Below are 23,016 nucleotides of genomic sequence, written 5' to 3' on the forward strand. Positions count from 1 at the left end.
TTTTTTTTTTTTTTTTTTTTTTTTGTCCGATTTGTTTGTCGAAAATATATTTAGATTTGTTCGTCGAAAATACACATTCAGGTGAAAGATATTTAGATTGGCCATTAAGTTGGACAGTTAAATATCATTTCACAAGCTATTTTTATTGAGTATTGGTTATTTATTTATTTATTTTTTTTTTTTAAAAAAATCTTGGTTTAGCGTATAGTCTCAACTTTCACTTGAATTAGTTTTTTTTTTTTTTTTTCTCTCTTTCTCTCTCTTAAGTACAAGCTTTCATACATTTACCGAAGTATATATTTTGTTTGAAACTAGAGTAATGTTACTAAGGTCTTTTAGCTGATCAATTTTATTTGCTATTTCAATCGAAAAATAATGTTTGGTTTTCCCCTTTTTTTTCTTTTCTTCTTCTTCTTTGTTTTTTATTATTATTATTTTTTTTTTAGAAATTTGGAAGAAATAGTATATGTATACTGAGAAAAAGAGAAAAAAAATATATATGTCGGAGTAGAAATAGGAAAAAGTTTTAAAATCTGAGCACAACACACCACACATGTTTTGCTTTGAATCACTTGGCCTCAATGAATCCCAAGTTCAATTGATCAAGAAGGATAAATAACGTTATGGTATTATCTTTTTTGTGATTTTCATAGTGTCTTTCAATATTAAGTCGGTTCAATTCAATTCAGTTGGTCATCCCCACTCTTTGTGAATCATCATCTCACTCATTAGAAACTAACATCAAGCCAATCACTCTTCATGAACTAGTCCTCGATATTTTATAACACGTTAGGTTGTTAAAAAGGTTTGTAAGATCTAATTCTCAAGGTAATTAATTATTGAAATTTGAATGTAATTCAATTAGAACCTCTTTATAGTACCTTAAAGTCAACTTAGGATTATTTTGAATTCATATACAAGTGATAAAGAACGGACTATCCGTTCTTACCTCAAGTAAAGATATTCGAACTAAAGGTTCATATTTTTATTGGACATCTTTAAAACTCAAAGTAGTTGACTACTCTATGTACCCTCTTCATCCATGTCACGTTGACGAGTTAGTAAATTTTAGATTATTGATATTCCTAGGTGTTTTGGAGAGGGATCATCCTTTCAACTTTATTCTCTCACAAAAAGCTGATCTATACGAGGTACGAGGAGAGAGAAAAGGTGAAGGGATGGTTGGATAAATGGAAAAACTTAGGTGTTTAGCTGTCCAACCTACTTTCCAGCTTCCACTAATAATTTTGCACAAATATGCAAAATTTTAATCAAATTTCCGGCTTTTTTTTTTTATTATTCTTAAAGAAGGTTGGATTATTGATTGGGCAACGTCCAAACAATATATATTCTTTTTTTTGGAAAAAAAATTGGAATCTTAGGAATATTATAAATAAATAGTAAATTTATATCAATCATCCTCACCATCACCACCCTTTATCTCTCTTTTAGGATTTCCACTAAGTCTAACCCTGGAGAACATTTACTTCATCACCCTTTATCTCTCTTTTAGGGTTTCCACTAAGTCTAACATGAGTAGTTTCTAAGTAGGAAGATAGAAGAATATACCATAAGTTACTCGTCTAAATGTTGATATTTAGAGACTAGTGAAATTATGTTAGTCTTTTAACATAAGGAAAACTTTCACCTCTACAGAAACATCAGTTTTTTTTAAAAAAAATAAAAGGTTTTAGTAAGAGAATTATTTTTAAGAGAAAATCTCTGGAAATAGTAAAATATAGTTAAAAGTTTTAAATATAAGCGAAAAAATTAATGAAAAATATTAAATGACAAATTTAAACCTTTGTGTCTAATAAAAGATTCAAGTAAACACAAACGTAAAGGTGAAGACTTAACACATAATAATGTATGACATTATTATCATAATACATTTTAAAGTTTATTAGAAGTAACATGACAGAAATCGTAGAAACTAATCATTGCATCTCATTTTATTGTGATTATTTTTAAGTTTCTGTCTTGTATTTTTTTTCTTTTTCTTGTGATAGGACATTAAAATTTTTATTATTTTATTTATCATTTGATATAAATTCTATTTTTTTTCAATGCATATGCACTTTTAAATCAATAATTTAAATTCATATTTTAAAACGATAGTATAAAAAGAACTTTAAAAGTAATATTAGATTTATGATTAAATATCAGCAAAATTTTAAAAATAATTTAAAAAAGTGAACCTAAATTAAACGAATCCAACCTACATTTTCCCACCAATTTGAACATATTATAAATAGATGTAAACTTGTTCTCCAAGAACTTAAACCTTTACAATTCATTAAAAAGGTATAAAATAATTCTACAAAATGTATTAAATAGAAAAGTTCCTTAGAAGTGCCGAGTTACAAGTTACAAAAATCTAAATGGGGAAAAAGGTCTATTATCTAAAGAAGGAAAAAGAGAAATCAACAACCAATCTCTGATTACAACACGTACCATATAACCAAAAAATAGGTTATTTCTCCCTGATGAAACAAATAGACGAAATGAGGAGAAAAAACATTTGAAACCACTTCTTCCCAATACAGCTTCTTCCTAAAATCATACCCAGTATCAATAATAAATGGCTTCACTCTTCCCATTAGTAACGGCTATTCTAAAAGCTCATATCCTCATAACAGCTAATGAATTGGAAATAAATATTTATATTTCCTATTTTTGGTCTCTTTTTAAAAACAAAATAATAACTTCCTAACAATTTCAATTACATTTGGATTCTTAATCTAATTCCAAAAACAAAATAAATATTTTAAAAGTTTTCAAAACTTAACTTGATCAAAGAAGATAACAAAGCAAATAAGAAAAAATTATAGACACAAGAGTTTGCCTACATAAATAACATTTGAAAAAATTGTTACATTTTTTATTTATAACTTAATTTTCAAAAACAAAAATATAAAATCAAATGATTCTAACAAAGTCTTAGTTTTAGTTTTGTAAAAACGGTTAAAAAAGAAAGAAGTCATATATTAGAAATCAAACTTGGGGGAAAATTTTAGAGAACTTTCAAGTAGAGAAGAAATAAATAAGCACAAACAATTTAGACGAAAAAAATTAGAATGAAAAAAAGTATACAGATAGATATAGAAAAGTAATGAGAGCGATATCAAACATAGACAGAGAATTAAGAGAAGAAAAAAGAAAATGAGAGAACATATAAAAAAAAAAGTCTGCTTCGAAAACTTGCTTCATTGTGTTTTTCAAAACTTTTTTTTTATAATTTCAAAAAAATTTCAAATTGTAAGTTGTGATTATCAAACAAATTTATTTTCCAGAAAAGAAAACAAAAGGCTAAAAACAATGGAAAAAAATCACGTACTTGTAGGATAACACCCGAGTTATAGAGGCATATAATGAAAATAAGAAATAAAATATAAAAATAAATTCATCATCAAGTTAAATCATTTTTAAAAGTAATCATGAAATTGAATTATAATTTTTTTAAAAAATATATATATAGCTGTTTAAAATTTCACAAATATTCACAGAAATGAAAAAGGTAACAATTCAGATTGACTTAAGGTTTCATTGCTGCCGAAGGAAAGATCACATGATATCACATCATTACACGATACAATTAAAGGAAAGATCACATAATATTTTTCACCAAGAAAGCTAGAGCTACATAAATTCCAAGTGTCTAACTTTCATTTCATGCTTTATGAGTTAGGTTCTTTTAATCAGATATTAACTATAACTAAATATTAAAATTAATTAACAAAAATGGTGGATACTCATCGCCATGGTATTAATTGAGAAGGTTTAATACTTCAATGTTTAAATTTAATAAGTTGGACCCGCTTCTAAAAATATATAGCGAATAAACAAATTACTACCAGCCAGATGCATTTATTCTTAAAAATAATAAACACAATAAAAAGTTGAAAGAAAAATACATGGAATTTTATTTTGTTAAAAAGAAAGTAAAAGTAAACAATGATAGTTCTATTATCATGTGTGTATATAATTTTTATCATACCATTTTATCTAGTTGAAAATAAACCATTATTTAAAATAAAAAAAAACACTTGAATATGAATAAATAACTTGCCAAGTACAAAAATTATAAAACACTTGAATATGAATTATCTTTTCGATACAAAAAGTGAATCTTAAAAAAAATTCAAAATGTATGGCCTAGAGTTTGTCAGTTTTTTTTAATATAATTTTTATCATTTTTTTAGTTTAGTATATAACATTTTGATGAATGATATATTTCTAAACTAACAAAGAATATGATTTAGAAAACAGAAAAAACTAAAAACCTAACTCTTATCAAATAAAAAGAAAAAAAGCTATCATCTAACAACTTGAACAAGTCAAAACATGCTGCTTATCTGGAGAGCAGTTTTCTATTTTAAATTAAATTAGGTGCATAGAGATCTTCAGGAACGTCTCTTAGGAAGAGCAAAATTTGGGGGAGGTTCCCTTCCAATTGTTTGAAAAACAGTGAACCTCTCATTGGCTTTTCTATATCAGGTTGTTTAGATAACCGTAATATCAGGTTGTTGGATAAGGAAACAAGCGATTTCTACGTTTGTGTTTGACCTCCAATCCGTCTTGGGAGCTTTAATTTGGCTCTTCATCCATTTTTGATCGGGTCTCCATTCGTCTAGGCACTCTCTATTCGCTTTAAGTTTGAACTAGAGTTAACACTACGGACCATATGAAGAGGAATTCGTCCATGTCGTTGGGGTCGTAGTGGTGGATTCTTTAAAGATAAGTACTTGAGGATCTAAATCATATACTTTGGCCATTTTATATAGTTCTTTAGGAGTCCTTTGGTTTTGGCTTGGCTTGTAACCGAATTATTGTTTAAGGATAAGAGTTTTGTTTATTGGGTTTAACAGACAATATCTTTAGTGCGTTGCTTGTTTTTCCATTTTATGGGGCATTTAACTTGAGAGGAGTAGGAAAAGATTTCTGAGGCGTAGCTCACCTAGTTTAATGCCTCCGTTTTCATTAATGTTTCTAAGAATTATTGTAAATATTGTATAGGGCCCCATGTAATTGGTTCAGGTTTTGTTTTGACTCCTCTTCTTAGGCTGCCTTTTTTTTATATGCCCTTTAAAATTGCAGATGAATCCATTCACGACGTTATGAATATATTCTTTATTTACCATCTTCGAATTGCTAGAGTCAACGGTAATTGTTGTAGACCTTTAATGAACCAATGAGAGGGGTTTGGTTTATTTTTGTGAAGATTTCCTAAGACTGGGCCTTTTGGTAACAAGAGGTTTTCAGACTATAGAAGTCAAGGTGTGAATTTCTCTTATGGGTATGTTCGATGTTTGTATGCTAACTGGTAAGGGTAAGGATAGATAGGAGAGCTTGAAAGTTGTACACCTGGTTCCTTTCGTACAAATCACATCTTGAGGATCTTTATATTATTTCCTATTTCTTTGACTTCCCAAGTATGAAGCTTAGAGGAAAACATTTTTTTACATAAGAAAGAAATGAGGTGAGGCTCAATGCCATTAAGACCATTTTCTGGGCATTGTAGATAGAAGACTCTTTTTAAAAGAAGAGAGGCAGGTCATTCGGAAAAACTGAATTTTTGTTACCTCTACTAATGCATAACTTAAATCCTTTTATAAATGCTTGTGGTCTTGAGATGCGTACAATTCCTTCCATGGACTCACCAGGAATTTGTTTTTGATGTTTGTTTGTTCTCTTGAGGTTTGGGTTCAGTGATTCTCTCTTGGTGTTATGGGGCTCAATTTTGCTTTTCTCCTTGGTGGTTTTTCTATTTGGTTGAGGAATCTTAGTTTTTCCTCTATTTTTCTATTTGGCTCTGTTTTCGGGCCTTTTGTTTCGGAGTTCTATGGTTCTCAGGCGTTGTCTTCTTGGTTTTCTGAGGGCGGCCATTGAGGTTGCGTTTTTGGTTATTTAGACTCTTTCTTTGCAAGTTTCACTTTGTTTTGTTTGCTCAAGTGTTTTTCGTTGTACGAGTCCTTTTTTTTTTTTTTTTCTTGTTCGTTATTGGGTCTTTGTAATGGTTCTGAGTGGTTTGTGCCAATGGAGAAGATTCTTGCAACTCCTTTAGCTTTTGTCTTACAGTTGTATCTCGTTGATGAAGTTTTATTCCTATGTAAAACAGAAGATTTCCCCAGTGAACCTTATAATCATAATTTTCTACGAGATACTCTATCTTTAAATTTTTTTTTGGTCATGTTTTCAGTTTAATGAATTTCTCGTTTCTGTAACTAGCAAGATGATTGGCAAAACAAAGAGGGTAAAAGAGTGCACCATAAATATTCACATAAAATTTTACGTTAACTCAGATTAAACATTCTAGGGCTTAAATCATACAACTAACCCATGGAAGATTTAAGAATATGTAGGCATACCTGACCGATGAGTGCAAGGAATCCTTTACTTTGAGCAACGTGACACTCCATAATGTAGATACCTAAAATTTGCACCATTCAACTGGAAGACATTTAAAGTGCATGATGCATGTCTCTACAGATTAGAAAAGGCAATATATTCAATTATCAACGCCCCATTCGCTAACCTATATCTCCATGCAATAAGTTAGGCAACAAAAGAACTGGCTGGCACTAAAATATTCATGGAGACACATTGAGAATTAGGTTTCATCATAGGTCGCAAATTTGTGTTTAAACTCTCTATCCCACCTCTTCAATTTAAGTGCTGTTCATACTCTAATATGAATTCATTGATAAATTGTAAATTTTATTGCTGACCATGTATTGTTTTGAACATAGTTCTGAATATTATTTCATTATTATCTGCATAATAGGTGAACTTGTTAAAATTTATTTGTTTGAATTCAACTTTGGATATCGTAGGATAAACTGGCCATTGGATTTAATGAAAAGATTCGTTCAATTGTTAGGCAACCTTATTTACCACCCCTCTAATGTTGTCATGAGACTACAAATTTCATTCTACCTACCAGAAAATTTGATGTTCTTCCATAGAATTCTGAGGAGAATCTTGAAAAGGTAAAGGGCCGACTTTATGAGATTAAGAGTTTAGGTTTATCTGGGAAAACTAGATTAAAAGGAATCAGGAGTAAATAGGGTCATCCTATTGATAAGGCTCGCAAGGTAATTGTTTTATTTTCAACTTTCCATGTCTTCCCAATAAATTTTCATTTCTTGCAAATATCATTATGTTTTTCATATGATAATCCATTTATGAAATAGGAAGAGGACTTCCATCTCTAACTCATGGTTTATTTGTTGTATTACCAGCATGAAAACACTAATAGAACGATATAATAAAACAAAAGAGGAGCACCATCAGCTTGGGAACTCGACTTCTGAAGTCAAGGTATTCTTTAGCACAAGAACTATTATTTTTCCTTTCCTCTGGATATCAGACATATTAGCCAAAGAATCATGTATGTTTGTTGAAACACAAATTTCTAGATTTCCTATTAGTAAAGATTCTGATACGATGATGACTAATAGGTATTGCACATCACAGTTATTGCTAGTACGAGTATGTTGTGGAATGTGGGGGTGGGGAGGAGAGGAGGGTTTAGAAATTTGACTAGGATAAGAAGAACAGACCTGGTGAATTACTGGCTTTGCTAGTTGCATCCAGAATGATTGTGAATTTGGACGTATTAGTACCCATCGATACTTCTGTCAAGGTGTTAGGAACATATTTATACCTCATTGAGACAAACATTAAAATTATATATGCAAATTATTTTGCGTAAAAGAGATGTTACACAAACCTTCTATTTACCTGACATGCTGAAAGAAAGATCCTAAACAACAGTCGTGAGAGCATGAATCTGGGATTCTTGAGCGAGTGATGTTGCTGAACAAAATCAAACAGATGATTCAGCACTAAGTCCAGAAAGATAAAAACAAAGAGCANCTGAAAATTTTTTTTTTTTTTTTTTTTTGGTTATAATGAAATGACAAACCTCAAAGTCCCCCTTGCGTGCCACAGAAGCCGCCGGTTGTTGTCCCTTCGTTGTTTTCCGGTCGGTTTGTTGGTCGTTTCCGTCACCATTTGCCAGTCTTTTTTTTTTATCCTCATTTCTTCTCTCTTGCCTCGTTCAAAAGCTCTTGGGCCCACTACCCTTCTTCTCCTCCTTTCCTCCCAGCTTTCATCGCTTGCCACCACCTGTAGTCATCCCTTCGCCAATTGCTTTTGTTACCATTCGTCAATTGATTCCATCACTCTTTCAATGGTCGTTCCTTTTTCTTTCCCATTCTCTTCTCTCCTGCTGCATTCAGCAGCTCTTGGATCAAAAAAGAAAGCAATATAGAAAAAAGGTTCTCTCTAGTTTTTTTTTTTTTTTTTTTTTTCATGCTATTGTATTTGAATATTGATGCATTCAATTACTCTTTGTACATATAGTGATAGAAATGTGTTTGAACAATTACATCAGTCTTAAACTTCAACAATTATCATGTTAACTACCTTCATTTTCAGAAATGCTTCTCGATATACTCTGCTAGCTTAATACATTTCTGCGGCTGTATATAGAAGGCATACTCCTATATTTCTAAATAGAAAGGAAATTATATTCTGATTTTTAATCAGTAGTATTGGCAAAGGGAAGCAGCAATGTTACGGCAGCAACTGCAGAGCTTACATGAAAATCATCGGTACTAACATATCCTATTCTATTCTATGTCGTTACATGTTACTTGATAAAAGCATGATCCAAATGTATATTTCCTAACATACTTCCACATGTTGCTCAAGTTAAAGCTGATACGCAAACTGAGAGAAAATGAAACTTAGAAAAGTTCAAAACATAACTAATAGATAATAATTACAGGCAAATGATGGGTGAAGAGCTGACTGGTCTAAGCGTCAAAGATCTGCAGAATCTAGAAAATCAATTGGAGATAAGTCTCCGTGGCATCCGTATGAAGAAGGTATCTAACTATATCAATTGTTAAATGCATTTGTTAAATCCATTGTTAAATGCATTTGGTGTTTTACTGAACTTTTCGCTTCTTTGAGCAGGACAAAATCTTAATGGATGAGATACAAGACCTAAATAGAAAGGTTAAGGAACTACGGCTCTGAAATTCCTGTTCTTAATTATTTTGGATGCTAAATATCCTTCTTTTTGATACAGGTAAACCTAATTCACCAAGACAATACGGAACTTTATAAGAAGGTAAACCTAATTCGTCAAGAAAATCTGGAATTACACGAAAAGGTACAGATGTAGATAACTGGAACAACTTAATTATTCCCGAAAAGAAACTGAAGGATTAAATTGTTAAACCAATAAAACTTTGTGTTGCTTAGTTACCCTGAAAACAAAATTTTCACCATCCTAGGTCTATGGAACAAAAGATGCCAATGGAGCACACATAAGCAGTCTTACAAACGGACTTAGTGTTGGAGAGGATGCAGGCATACCTATCGACCTTCAGCTCAGCCAGCCACAGCCACAAGACCATGAGGCACCAGAAAGAGCTACAAAACTAGGGTACAATTATGAAACAATTCATAAATGTTCTACATGAATACAAATGAACTTTTCCAGGGTCACTATTTCAATCTTGTTCTTTTGATGGTTGCAGCAGACTATAGCTACGCTAGCAAAAAGACACCCTACACCAACCAGGAAGATGTATCTTATTTTGCATCAAGAAAACGGTGTATGGTTGCTAATTATCTTTCAATCGACGAAATGTGGTAGAGTAGCGGATTATTCCATACCAAAAGAAACCAGATTTGTCTAGTTTGTGGTGATTAAAACAAGCGTATTTATGTGAAGAGAAGACTATGCAAAACAAAAAATAATTGGAACCGCACCAGCATGCACACTTCATTTTCCAGAAATCTTAAGGTCTGTTTGCTATCTTCATTATAATCGGCTAGGTTCAAATGTTCATACTTATTTTATGACTGATGCTTGCGATATAATAAAGGAAAATTCTGGAGAATCGTCCAGAAAAGGAAACAAGTAGATTAAAAATAACATTTATCCTATATACTAATTTCCACCCAAGAGTTGTTTATGATATTCATCATGAAAGGACGTATAGTATTTACCTTGAATCTCTCTTGCTCAACTACAGTAAACTGTTCCAGCAGTCTGTTTAGCAGATAACTTGCATAACATTAGAGTAAGCCACAATTCAGCAAAGAAATTTAATAAATAAATTATTATTAAAAAAAAAACCATCTCTACTAAACAGAGTCATTATAAATCCAAGACAATAATTTAATCAGTACATCACTGCAAATAATGATTTTCCCAACAGCATAAATTCAATTTTTAAGGTAAGTAATCAATTAAATATGGAAGGGAAGAGCCCAACTCCATAGACGTTATATATGAGATGTTCCAATTGTTGGCAATATAGTGTAACTGGATGAAGGATTATGCTCGCCAGGTTGCTAATATACACATAAAGTTTGGGACCACCTTACACAAACAAGAACTTCCCCAAATAGATATGTTATAAATGGCAGAAAATGATGGAAAAAGAATTACAAATGGTTCTCAAACATATTGCATTGCACATCACAGAAACAATCAATATTCAAAGTACTTTCGCAGAGAACAATCTTAATAACAGCTTATAAACTAAACGAGGCCTCTAGAGAATCGAAAATAATCTAGCTACCAACTTGTATGTATTTCCTAGCTAGCTTAGAGCCACTGACCTTCAATAATGTGCACAATGCATAAATAGAATAGGCGAATGATCTAGTTAAATTATTCCTATTTTCAGTAACAAAAAAAATAAACATGGCATGCATGAACACCTATGATTATTAGATATAAAATGCCTATGGGAGGTACTAACAGATAACGGAATGCAGGTGACTGCAAGAAATTGTTGGTCCTCTGAGAATCGATCCGGGAACCTTCTCTCCAGAAGGAACATTAGAGAAGCTGAAATTGAAAAGTGGGTTAATCACTCCAACTTGCTTTCCCAATTTACCTCCTCACAGAATGCTGATTACTGGCCTTGGAACGTTGAAAAGGATGAGATTTTTTTCTTCGAAGTCCCTCTCTCAAACATGGACTTCTTCTTGCACGGGAGGTGATAACATTTATTCTCATATTGGAAAAGGGGCTTACCCTAAGAAGATCAAAAGTTTTATATGGGAGCTCAGCCATTCATGCATCATAACTCAAGATTGTCTACAAAGGAGGCTCCCTTGGCTCTATCTCTCCCACAATTATGTCCTCTTTGTTACAGGGATGCTGAAACACAGATACACTTGATCATGCTGATTGCATCCTTCGGTTGGTTTACTGCCTTCCCCAACAAAAATCACACTTTCCTTTCCGACATTCTCACAGGACATCCAATAAAAACAGGAAAAAAAACTCATCAGAGCTTTATTCTGGAGTATTTGGAAAGAACACAACACTCGAGTCTTCACAGAAAAACAACCAAATTTTGACACAACCATGCAGAATACTACTTGCTTTTCTCTTTTGTGGTGTAAAAAACACAACCTCCTTTTGTAATTACACCCCTTCTTCCCTCATTTCACAGTGGAAGAGTTTTTTTTTTGTAAATCCTCTTGTTCGGACTCTTTTGTAGTTTATTTCAATCTATCGATGAAATGTTCCTTTCCTATTAAAAATAAAAAAATAAAAAAAATAAGACACTGACTTTGAAAAAGATCATTTGAAAGCTAAAAAGGAAGAAACTAGGTAACAACACGATCAGGAATAAAATTACATCAATGAGGATATAAGGATGAAAACGGCTTTAGCACAAATAATAGTGATTGTAATCAAAACAAGAGGAGCGGACCATCTTGGATGTGGGGTGATGTACATTTTTTTAATACAAAAACCCCCAAAGAACCTTCATCGTAAGCTTAATTCAATGATGGTCACCAGACACATGATGGAACACCACAGATAGGGGTGTGGTGCAGTGGTGCTACACCCAACAAAATATTGTTCAATCCAAACCTATAATAAATTGGCGTTTATAACTCTAGTTCAATGTCTGTTTACCATCCTCACTATTATGGTTCTCACATTCTTACAATTCCTGTTCTACATCAGAGAGAATGATCTTAGACTAGAACAACTGCTATCATCCATTTTTGAACAATCTATGTAGGTATCATATACTACAGAACGGATTCACAAATTCAAATTTGAAGACTGTATTTACAAGTGGTCTTTCTTGAAATGTAAAAAACATATCCTTGTTTTCAATCTTTTCTTTAATGATGGCCACGGAACTAAGGTTTAAAACCCTTATTTCATCTTTCTTTTTACTCCACCGTCGGTTTGTACTCTTATAGCAGCAGGCTTACAGTCTTTATTATATTGTATCTTCATACGGAACAATATTTGTGTATCATTTGGTATCGTGGTGTAGTTGGTTATCACGTTAGTCTAACACACTAAAGGTCTCCAGTTCAAGTTTGGGCGATGCCACTGCTATTTGACCAACTAATGTCATGTGTTTTAAATTTGTACCATAGATCAAAATAGGGAAAAGGTAACGAAAAGCCAAGCCCTGGGCTTGGCTAACTGGTTCAAACCAATGTATATTAATTTTTAGCTCAATTATAAAAACACTATATAAGTAACTCACTCATAGCTTACAGTCTTAATTCTAATCCCAAAATTCCAACTATCTATCTATCTATATATATATATATATATATATATATATATAATGTATTGTTGTCAGGACCCCAAGAAAGCATTCTCCTAGGAATAAACAGATCGTGATGACTTTTCCCATACAACACCAACCAAATGAATGTTGAAGATTGTTTCCTAAACGCAGGTTAATCATCTAGAGATAATTGCAAACAGAACTTTAAAAAAAAGAGAGCAAAAGTAAACAGACGTGTCTTCAGATTCCAACGTTTTTGCCAAAGCAATTAAAAGTACAGAATAAAAGAATAAATAGTGTTTAACTATTGCTTATTCAAGATTGCTACCATGCTTCAGGAGGCGAGTTAACAACTACTAACTCATATGAGTACTAAGTAACAACGAAACTTACAGTACCCTACACACAAAGGCATCGAAGATGATCTTGTGTAACTAAGTCTACTAAAAGCATGATTTTAATGAATGCGACAAATATAGCATTCAACAGAGCATGAATCTGAACTCATTATTAATTAATAAATATTATCCATAATTAATTTCTTATAAACAAGTCAGTTTCATTTCGTGTGCCTACGACCAAACAAGTTACGGATGCGCAAATATAAAAACAGATAACCTTGTCCATGGAATCTCTAATGCATAAAGACACAAAAACATAAAGGAAAACTAAAGGTCATCTCCAGAATACTTTGAGAACTTAAATCCGGTACGGTATCAAAAGAACCAAACACTTGAAGCAATGAAACATCCTGCTCTACCATTTTCAACTATCGTATTATGCAAGTGCTATGAAATTCGTGTTTAAAGATTACGTACAAGCACAAAAGCAAGCATCCTTGTCAATATCTCAATATAACAAATGATCTGACGAGTAAAGCGAACAACGACAAAATAAAAACAAATAAACAAAGTCGTATTATATTGTCACACACATACACGCGCGGACACATAGAGACAGGTGAAATAAAATGCCAGACCGCATCAGTCCTTCACTCATAATTTTATGTTCGCTTCAGATTAATCCAAACAGATGCAGTGTGAAACGGAAAGACGAACTGTAAATATCGTGCACTAGATCAAGCACTGCTTCTCAGTAAGAAAAAACGTAGTAAGTACGTAAAAGCGAGCAGACAACTTACGACGAAAAGTGAATCTACAATCAAGCGATTCCACATCGTGATACTTCGTTCGGTTCACAAGAATACGCTAGAAACAAGATTACCTGGTAATCCGCAGGCACAGAGGAACAGTTGAGCTCGGACTCTCGCTTTTTTCAGTTTTCTTCTCCTCGCGGATTGAAGCTAACCAAACAGATCTGAGAACTATCTTCCGAGGCGATATTCCATGCCGATGCAGGAAGTGATCGAACTGAGAAGACACAAAAATAGCAGAATACGAACTCAACTGTATTGAAATAAAATCAGAGCGGGAAGTTATATCAAAGACGCGCGTAGTAAGCATGAATGTAAGTTGAGAAGCACGAAAATGGAGATCAATGTAAGTTCTATAAGAACAAAACTCCGAGGAAGAGTTCTAAGAGAACGAATGAAAACCTGAACAGAAGAAATGGATAGCATGCGATGACTCGCGGGAGGAGACCGAAAACGCTGGGACTGGGCGACGAAGAGGCAGAGTAATTTGATGTTTGATTTCTCTAGACACTCGAAAAGAAAACTAAAAACGAGAATTAGGGAGATATTTATAGTCACGATGAGACGGAAGAAGACCTGAGGATATAGCACGCTTCGTACTTTGTAGTTGGTTATAATTTATAATATCATAAAATATTTCCAATATTGTGCATTTATCGAATTTAAGAATATGACAGCTTCCGCTTCCCAATATTTAATTCTTCAATTTAAAAAATATTTTAATAAATTTGACTACAAGAAAATATCAATTTATATTTTAAGTTTTTTGGATTAAGAATGACCTGTCTCCACAATAGTATAATATTGTCTTATAAGCTCTCATGCTTTGTTTGGGTTTCTCCAAAATGACTCGTACCAATGGAGATGTATTCTTTTACTTATAAATTCATTATCTGATTTAGATTTAGAGAATAGATGTATTAATTTGAATTAAATTCTCAAATATTAATTTTATTTATTATATTTTATTTGGATAAATGCTCATTAATTAAATTTCTAAATTTTCATAATAAAAAAAATGAAAAAGGAATAAATTAATACGGTTAATTCAGATATTTTTCTTTATTTTTTAATCCCAAAAGAGAATGAATAATTAAATATCTACCGACAACTCGAACAAGAAAGAAAAAAATTATAAACAAAAAAGGTAATTTTAAATTAATTTACTTAAAAGAAAAGATAAAAGGACGAACGTGAGTTGGGAATCCTCTTTCTTGCTACGTGTCGGGCGTTGGAAAAGGTTAAATAATTAACCCAATTTAAATATTATTTTCTGCATATGAGAGGATGGAGATATTTTAGGACTCAAGTGCCACTTGTACTAAGATATTTTCTAGGATGGAGATATTTTAGGCTTTACCCAAATCTAGGTTAAATAATGCCTAAAGATGCGGTAAAACGAATTGAAAACAATAAAAAGCGGGAAATTCAAGATTAAAAAAGCGGTAAATTCAAGATTAAAAAAGCGGTAATTTCTGATACGAGAAAATGAAACCGTCGTCGAAGGCATTAAATTTAACTCCCTCCATTCCCACGATCGAGACTCACTTCTTACAGTATTATATTTAATTTTAATGATATTTTATGCTCTTATTTACTTTGGAAGCATCGGTTTCAGTTCATATATGCTCTTTAATTCACTAGAGTCTCAGCCCTCTTAAAATTAGCCTTTGGCTCCAGCATTTGATTTTTTTCTTTTTTTTTGGTCTATTATTCTATTATGGTCGGGATAATGAAGCATTATTTACAAGAGTATAGAAATTTCTCATAATAAACTCGACCAAAATATACAATATCTGCTAGTAATGAATTTGGACTGTTATAATTCTTAAATTTTTGCACCACGACTCGGAGAAGAAAGATCTTATTATTTTTTTAAAATTTTGCATATGTATAAATAATTGCATGAGCACACTCCCCTAAAATTTATTCAAATTCATATTTCACACGTGTAAACACCCTCTCCTGTAAAATAAATACAAAGTGCATACACATTTTAAAAAAAATTGCACACCTAAATATAAACATAGTCATAAAATATTTTAAAAAATTAATGAAAATAAAAGCATTAAATTAAATGCTCTTTAATTGTTTTTTAAACTCTTTTTCTCCAATTCCTTTTCCAAAAATTTAATTATAAATACCGAATTCTCAATCCAATCCAACTCATCCGTTGCAGACGAGATTCCACTGGACGAACGAACATCAAATCGAAATGGACAAGACTCCCCCAGTCGTTCACGGTAAAATAAAAAAACAATATAAATAAATAAATTGGTATTCAATTCCTTTATATTTTCACTCCAATTTTTTCAGCCATGGAAATAGAGGGACCAGAGAAAAAGAAGAGCAAAGAATCTACGTCGATTTGGAAGTGTTTGAAGTCGAAGATTTCGTCGGGGAAAAAAGAGGGGACGACGTCGAAAAATGAGCATGGGAAATTCAGCTACGACGCAGTAAGCTACGCTCAAAACTTCGACGACGGGTTGGCGAATGCCGATGATGAAGAAGGATCCTCTCGATCCTTTTCTGCAAGATATGCTGTTGCTTCCAAACCCCCACCTAAAAAGAAATAATAGAAGATTATATATATATACACACACATATATATATTATACATTAATATAATGTATAGAATGAATTACAGGGGGTGGGGGTAGATTTGTCAAATAAATAGAAGCTCTTAAATTATTTCAAGTTTATATAACATGGTTATTATTACATGCAATTTTTTTAAGGAATGAATTAAAGGGTAATTTCATTTTTGTTATTATGTTTACATAACATAATTTATTGATCGAACCATACCATCAAGCAAGAAAAACACAATAATTTAGTTAGTTTAAATAAGTTTCAAAACTTAGAACCGAGTCTATAGCTAATAGATATTATTTTATTTGGACTTTCCCTCCCCAATCGATATGGGATCTCACAATCCACCCCCTTCGAACTCCAGTATTTTCGCTAGCACTCGTTCCTTTCTCCAACCGATGTGAGACCCCATTCTCCAACCGATCTCCCTAGCTGATATGGGATCTCACAATCCACACACACGCGCACACACGCGCACACGCGCGCGCGCACACACACGACTATAAATTTAATCTTTTTTTTTAATTGACCAACTATAAATATAAATATAATAAATTAATTCACTTTTAAAAATTTTAAATTTATATATAATAAATTAATTCACTTTTAAAAAATTTAAATTTATAATTAACATATTATACACAAAATTAAAATTTTAAAGATTTGTTCATTTTTTTTTTTTAAATACATGAACTAAGTACACAAACCCCATGAACTCAACTTTAATTTATCCTAGGATTCACAATTGAAATACAAGCTTGCGTTTCAAACTACACGTAGACAAGAGGGGGATGGGAAGCGAAAATTACATTTTTCACATTGGAACGACATGTCGAAATCACTACAAACAAGAGATTTACCGGAGAATTCAAGAAAGCAGTTAAAATACGGGGCAGCCGTCAACCACCACGCCTCTAGCGGTGGGGCAACTGGCAAGCAAACAGTGATCCGTATCAACAGGATTGGAGCCCCACCAATTCATATGCACATTTCGAACACCCAATGTAAAGTGAATAAGCACCGCCATGAACGCCACGCCGGCGTCCAACGCCGCCGACAGAATATAGTTATACCGTTGCCACCATCTCTTCCGGTACCGGAAGACGAAGTAATTAAAGATCGTGCCGACTAATAGCCAGGAGTTGTAATTAACCGGCGTGGCTGGGGGCATGTAAGCGGTGGCGCCGAAGAGGACGGGGAGGTTGATGAGAGGAATCCAGGTTTGGTTGGGGAAAAATCGGTGGAGGACATAGACGAGAAGGGGGCCGAGGAAGCCGCCGAGGAAAAACCAGTTGAGAGTTGGGTAGTTCCCTTGGGATCCGAATATTCGCTTTGGGCCGACCAAGCCCCATATGACCGACGCGTCGAAAAACACGCGGTCACTCGGGCAAGTCCAGGGGCTGTTCGAGGAAGCGCTCTGATGGCATATGCTGTCCACGGTGGATAAAAGCCACCATGCAACGCTGATGTTCACTGTCCCCGCTATTATTGTGCCAATCAGCTGCGTACACGTGGATGTTAGAATAATTTATTTTTTCCTCTTAAGCTACTATAGTTTATGCTTCCTCTTAACATGTTATGAGAGTCATGTTCTAAATTTAGTCATATCAATAGAATCCTCAAATGTCGAACAAATGACTCCAAAAAGAAAAGGAGTTGAGGCTCCTCGAAGGCGTAGTAAAAAATGACTAATACTTTAAAAGAAAAGGAGTCGAGTCTCGATTAAGGGAGCGTACTTTATTCGAGGGGAGGTGTTGGATAAAAGTCCCACATTGACTAATTTAATGAATGATCATGGGTTTATAATCAATAATATAATCACTTTAAATGTCTCACATCGGCCAATTTAGCGAATGATCATGAATTTATAATCAATAATATAATCACTTTAAAAGTCCCACATCGGTCAATTTAGCGAATGATCATGGATTTATAATCAATAGTATAATCACTTTAAAAGTCCCACATCGGCCAATTTAGAGAATGATCATGAGTTTATAATCAATAGGATAATTCTAGAATCTAAGAGAAATTAACACTAAAATATACGAAAATATAAATAAATAAATAAATAATAAGAAGAATAATGTAGAGAAAATGTACCTGAACAAGGAACATAGATCTTGGAGGGATTTTCATGTAATGTCCTAATTTAAAATCACTTAGAAAGCTAACGGCCTGAGCCATGCTTATATATCCATAAGTCTTGAAGCACACGTTGGCTATTGGCCTTCCAGGCAATATGATTCCCATCAGATACTCTGTTATTATATTCAGGCCTGGAGTCTGTTCCATAAACACAATTAGTATATTATAATGATGTGTTAATGCTGAAAATTAGGGTTAATTACCTGATTAGTGGTGGCTGTGATAATGCTTATTGGGAGAGTGAAAATGAAGGCCAGGGCGGCTGCAAAAAGAAGACCCCACCAAGGCAACTGAACCTCCTTCTTCAAGAAAATGCAGAGCGCAAGGGAGGCGGCGATTGCTACAAATAGAAGTATATGAAACCACCACGCTGGAATGTCCCTGTAGCTCCTCATTAGCCTCGTGTGGATGTCTTCCCTTCCTTTTGAAGATGCTCGGAATTTTTGTACAATCTCCCTGATATTGTAATACAACGGTGTAACGTTAAAAATCACGAACCTCTACAATGATATGATATTGTTTACTTTACTTATAAATTCTTGATCAACCCTTAATTAGGGACTCGATCCTCCCCTTGAACAAAGTATATTATAGAGCCTACCCTGAGACCTATGTAGCCCTAAAGTACACTATAGAGCCTCACCTGAGATCTATGGTGTACTTTGCCTATCCTGAGACCCATAGAGCCTCACCTGAGATCTATGTAACCCTAAAGTACACCATAGAGCCTACCCTGAGACCTACGTAGCCCTAAAGTACACCATAGAGCCTCCCTTGAGACCTATGTGGCCCTCGAACAGCCTCCCCTTGATTGGAACTCAACTCCTTTCTCAGGAGCTCTCGAACAAAGTATACTCTTTATTCGACACTGAGTCATTTTTTACTACACTTTCGAGGTTAGTAATTTCTTTGTTTCACATTTAAAATTCTATCAACATTACTAAATTAAAAGTATGACTTTGATACCATATTAGAGTATCCCTTTTAAGCCTCAACTCATTTTCTCTGGAGTCATCTAACAAAATGCACAATTTATTCTACATTTAAGTCACATTTGACTACACTTTCGAGACTAGTAATTTCTTTGTTTCACATTTAAAATTCTATCAACATTACTAAATTAAAAGTATGACTTTGATACCATATTAGAGTATCCCTTTTAAGCCTCAACTCATTTTCTCTGGAGTCATCTAACAAAATGCACAATTTATTCTACATTTAAGTCACATTTGACTACACTTTCGAGACTAGTAATTTCTTTGTTCCACACTTCAAGATTCTATTGGCATGATTAAGTTAAAGGCATGACTCTTATATCATTTTAGAAATCACGAACCTTTATGAGATATTGTCTACTTTGAGCATAAACTCTCGTTGATTTACTTTTGGTTTTTTCAAAAGGTTTCGTACCAATGAAGATGAATTATTTACTTATAAACTCATAATCAACCCCTTAATTAACGAACGCGGGACTCTCTCCCAACAATCCTCAATATGCCACCAATAATTATTTATAAATTAATGGCTCCTAGGTTTCTTAATAAATTAATAAAAATCTGACCTGCCATGAAACAAGGCAACGTGAGTGAGAGTAGCGACGATGGCAGCAAAACCGAATCCATAAGTGATAGCGAAGAAGGAGCTCAAACTGACCCTTCCAACCTGCCCGTACGCCTGCTGGTTGAGCTCGAACCTGTCGTTGACAATGGAGGTTATATTATACACCTGCCCGTCGGAAGTGAACAAATCGGCGGAGAATATGGGGAACGTCTTGGCGTTGAAGACATTGAAGCCCCAGTAGGCAATAGGCATCACCACGTAGATGAGCGCCACGTAGCCGACAAAGATGTTGACGATGGCGAAGAACGGGCTGATCAGAGGGCTACCCAAGAACGAAGCCACAGTGGACCAGTCCAGAGAGAAGGCTCCGAACCCGAGACCGGAGAAACCCGACCCGATTTGGTGGGCCGTTACTGAGTGGGGGAAGGCCCAACAGACCCATGATATGCTTTGAAGCGTCTGGAAGATATAGCCTGGGAACATGTACCATGTGAAACTGCCTGCTAGTGCTATTATGAAGAATTTGACACGTGTCATTCGTTTTTCCCCTTCCTCTTCTGCCTCGTGTAGTGTCCTGCCAATGCCTGAATTAGATTTCTTTTTATTTTATTATTGATTTCTTTTTTTTTTTTTTACTGTTCTTTACTTGATACCGTTATTACCGGAAAAGGGAAATCTGTACGAGAGTGTTTGGCCACCACATATGCGCCGGCTCCACCACGTACTTCCTCAACAACCCCGCCCACCCATAACCCAATACCTGTGACACCGGGTTTCACTTTTAACAGGCATTCGCTCAGATAATGAATTTATAAGTAAAAAATACATTTTTATTACTCTGAGACATTTTGTGGAACAAAAAAATAAAGTTACCAGAGCTTATATTCAAAGTGGACAATATCATAGTACTGTGTATATTGTAGTTTCTAACATATATTAGAGTCATGTCAATAGAATTTTCAATGTCGAACAAATAAGTTGTGAGTCTCGAAGGTATAGTAAAATAGTGACTTAAGTGTCGAACAAATGATGTACTTTGTTCAATGATTCCAAATAAAATAGTCGAACATCAACTAAGGGGAGACTATTCGAGAACTCCATAGATCTCTCAGGAGACACTCTATGGTGTACTTTGTGTTGAAGATTATTATTAGGAGTGAGTCCCACATTGACTAATTTAGTGGAAGATATGAGTTTATAAGTGAAGAATATCATCTCTATTGGTACGAGGCCTCTAAAAGCAAAGCCATGAGAGCTTATGCTCAAAGTGTCCGCTCTCATGGTTTCCCCATTGATGTGATGAGACCTTTTAGGGAAAGTCCAAAGCAAAACCATGAGAGCTTATGCTCAAAGTGGACAATATCATATCTGGAGAGTCGTGTTAGTCTTACTTTAATGCATTTAAAATTATTTAAAAAATAAAAAAGGGAGAAAAATCACCTGTGTAGTGATAACTAGAAGCCACGAGGTAAAGAAAGAGATGCTCCTCCAATAAAAGACCTTGATAATGGTCACAATGCCCACCGCATACGCCGACCCGCTGCCAAAAGCGCTTCCAGCATTGGCAAAGATAGAAATAAGCACGTGCTCCTTCATGTTGAACGGACCCGGGTTGAACGAGAACTCTTTAGACCCGAACCCGGGGATCCGGAACTTTCTGGTGGGAAGAACGGAGGCCATGAACCGTCCGATCGGGAGCGACGCTACGAGGACGGTGATCTGAGTGATCACCAGTGGCTCTTTACGGTAACTGAAGAACTGGTTCACAAACGACATGGCGCAACAGGATAACAGCCCTAGTGACCACATCCTAAATGTCCATACTGGTTGCGACACGTCGTCCGTCGTGGACACCGTTAGCCGGACTTCCTCTATCGGAGAGATCTCGTCGTTTTCCAGCAGTTGGTCCACCGTGTTCGGCGTCTCTGTTGCCTCCGTCCCCATGGCACCGGCTATGATAACGGAATCTGAAAATCCAGTAACTATAAGTAGAGAACTGGTTAGATTTATTATTATTATTTTAATATTATATGAGCGACAATTTAAAGGGGCAACCGTAAAAATGGCACAAAACATTAGTATATTTATAAACTTTAGCCCTATTTTAAAATTTTTATAACTCTATTTTTTTATTATACAATTTATCGCCAATATATCGTTAATATATCTAATATATTTTTGTATTTTATATATCGATATATTGATCTATCAGCGATGTAAGAAATACAAATTATATTATTGATATACCAAATTCATCAATAAAATGATAAAATATTTTCTTTATGGCAGCGGTAAAAAAAACATGTTTTTTTGGAGAGAGATACTATTTCACCAATCGAGCCACAGGTATCTAACATATTCATACCTAACGATTTTCTACAAAGTGGTGACGAAAGGTATAACTTGTACAAATCTTTCCATTAGTTGAAAATTTTTATTGAGTCGGATAGAAAATTGTAAAATTTTTAATTTTCGTTTTAAATTCAACACGGGCTTTATTAATATATATATATATATATATTTTTATAATATAGTTTTCATGGTTAAAAATGTCAATTTACTTTTTATATACCTGCTCAAACATATATTAAAATATAGATGTCAATGTTGACGTGATGATAATTTAATGTTCAATCATTCCTTTTCTACCCTTGGTTAGCCTCGAAAGACCAGTGATTACATATTTGGTATATAATTAATTATTAAATTATGAAAAGATCATTAATTTTAAAAAATATTTTTGAATTTTTTTTTTTGGAGAAAATAGTTGTAGTTCAAGTATAAATATTTTTCTTAAATAAAAAGTAAATAATAATTCCTCTCAACTCTACAACATTTTTTAATAATATAAAGCTTCTGTCTTGTTTGCTTAATAGTTTGACAGCGGCGTTTGATTGAATATATGTGAACTTAGGTATGAAAAATAAATGTTTAATTTAATTTGTTTGTCATTTTTTTCGTAATTTATTTAAACATAGA

The 23,016-nt window shown here is 33.8% G+C and overlaps 2 protein-coding genes, 1 long non-coding RNA gene and 1 other non-coding gene across 20 annotated transcripts in view; 2 read left to right on the forward strand and 2 right to left on the reverse strand.

Annotated features, from left to right (window-relative positions):
* Positions 1–10,893, forward strand: part of LOC111797321 (MADS-box transcription factor 23-like) — a 13,013-nt gene extending 2,120 nt beyond the window's left edge. For 2 of the 7 annotated variants that reach the window (XR_002815512.1, XR_002815511.1), the window contains exons 3-9: positions 7,242–7,320; positions 8,557–8,618; positions 8,795–8,894; positions 8,986–9,027; positions 9,101–9,184; positions 9,309–9,823; positions 10,807–10,893. Coding sequence is in view for 2 of the 7 variants with exons in the window: in XM_023680299.1 (XP_023536067.1) it covers positions 7,242–7,320; positions 8,557–8,618; positions 8,795–8,894; positions 8,986–9,027; positions 9,101–9,184; positions 9,309–9,497 (556 nt within the window). In the remaining 5 variants the exon portion in view is untranslated. Of the gene's footprint in view, positions 1–7,241; positions 7,321–8,556; positions 8,619–8,794; positions 8,895–8,985; positions 9,028–9,100; positions 9,185–9,308; positions 10,016–10,806 lie in introns of those variants that run through there. The other 5 variants (XR_002815513.1, XR_002815514.1, XM_023680300.1 and 2 more) reach the window with 5 other exon arrangements.
* LOC111797322 lies at positions 2,224–14,305 on the reverse strand. Of its 11 annotated transcripts, XR_002815524.1 has the most exons (8): positions 14,140–14,305; positions 13,809–13,954; positions 10,030–10,087; positions 7,928–8,233; positions 7,744–7,818; positions 7,563–7,637; positions 6,369–6,430; positions 2,224–2,553 (listed from the first exon to the last, which is right to left on the reverse strand). It is a non-coding gene; the product is annotated as an uncharacterized LOC111797322 (long non-coding RNA). The 11 variants fall into 11 exon arrangements; XR_002815519.1 differs by having other exon boundaries at positions 6,369–7,637; XR_002815522.1 differs by lacking the exon at positions 2,224–2,553 and having other exon boundaries at positions 5,425–6,430.
* On the forward strand, positions 12,324–12,397 carry TRNAV-AAC. Its single transcript has one exon. It is a non-coding gene; the product is annotated as a tRNA-Val (tRNA).
* Positions 14,306–17,209: 2,904 nt separating the features above from the next.
* Positions 17,210–22,010, reverse strand: LOC111797575 (oligopeptide transporter 4-like). Its single transcript, XM_023680622.1, has 6 exons — positions 21,478–22,010; positions 20,700–20,797; positions 20,039–20,611; positions 18,681–18,933; positions 18,433–18,615; positions 17,210–17,830 (listed from the first exon to the last, which is right to left on the reverse strand). Exons 1-6 carry the CDS (start codon positions 21,979–21,981, stop codon positions 17,210–17,212), a joined length of 2,232 nt encoding a protein of 743 aa, XP_023536390.1. The 5' UTR covers positions 21,982–22,010.
* Positions 22,011–23,016: the final 1,006 nt, after the last annotated feature.

The sequence above is a fragment of the Cucurbita pepo genome, chromosome LG06 (genome assembly GCF_002806865.2).
Source record: "Cucurbita pepo subsp. pepo cultivar mu-cu-16 chromosome LG06, ASM280686v2, whole genome shotgun sequence".
Classification (NCBI taxonomy): domain Eukaryota; kingdom Viridiplantae; phylum Streptophyta; class Magnoliopsida; order Cucurbitales; family Cucurbitaceae; genus Cucurbita; species Cucurbita pepo.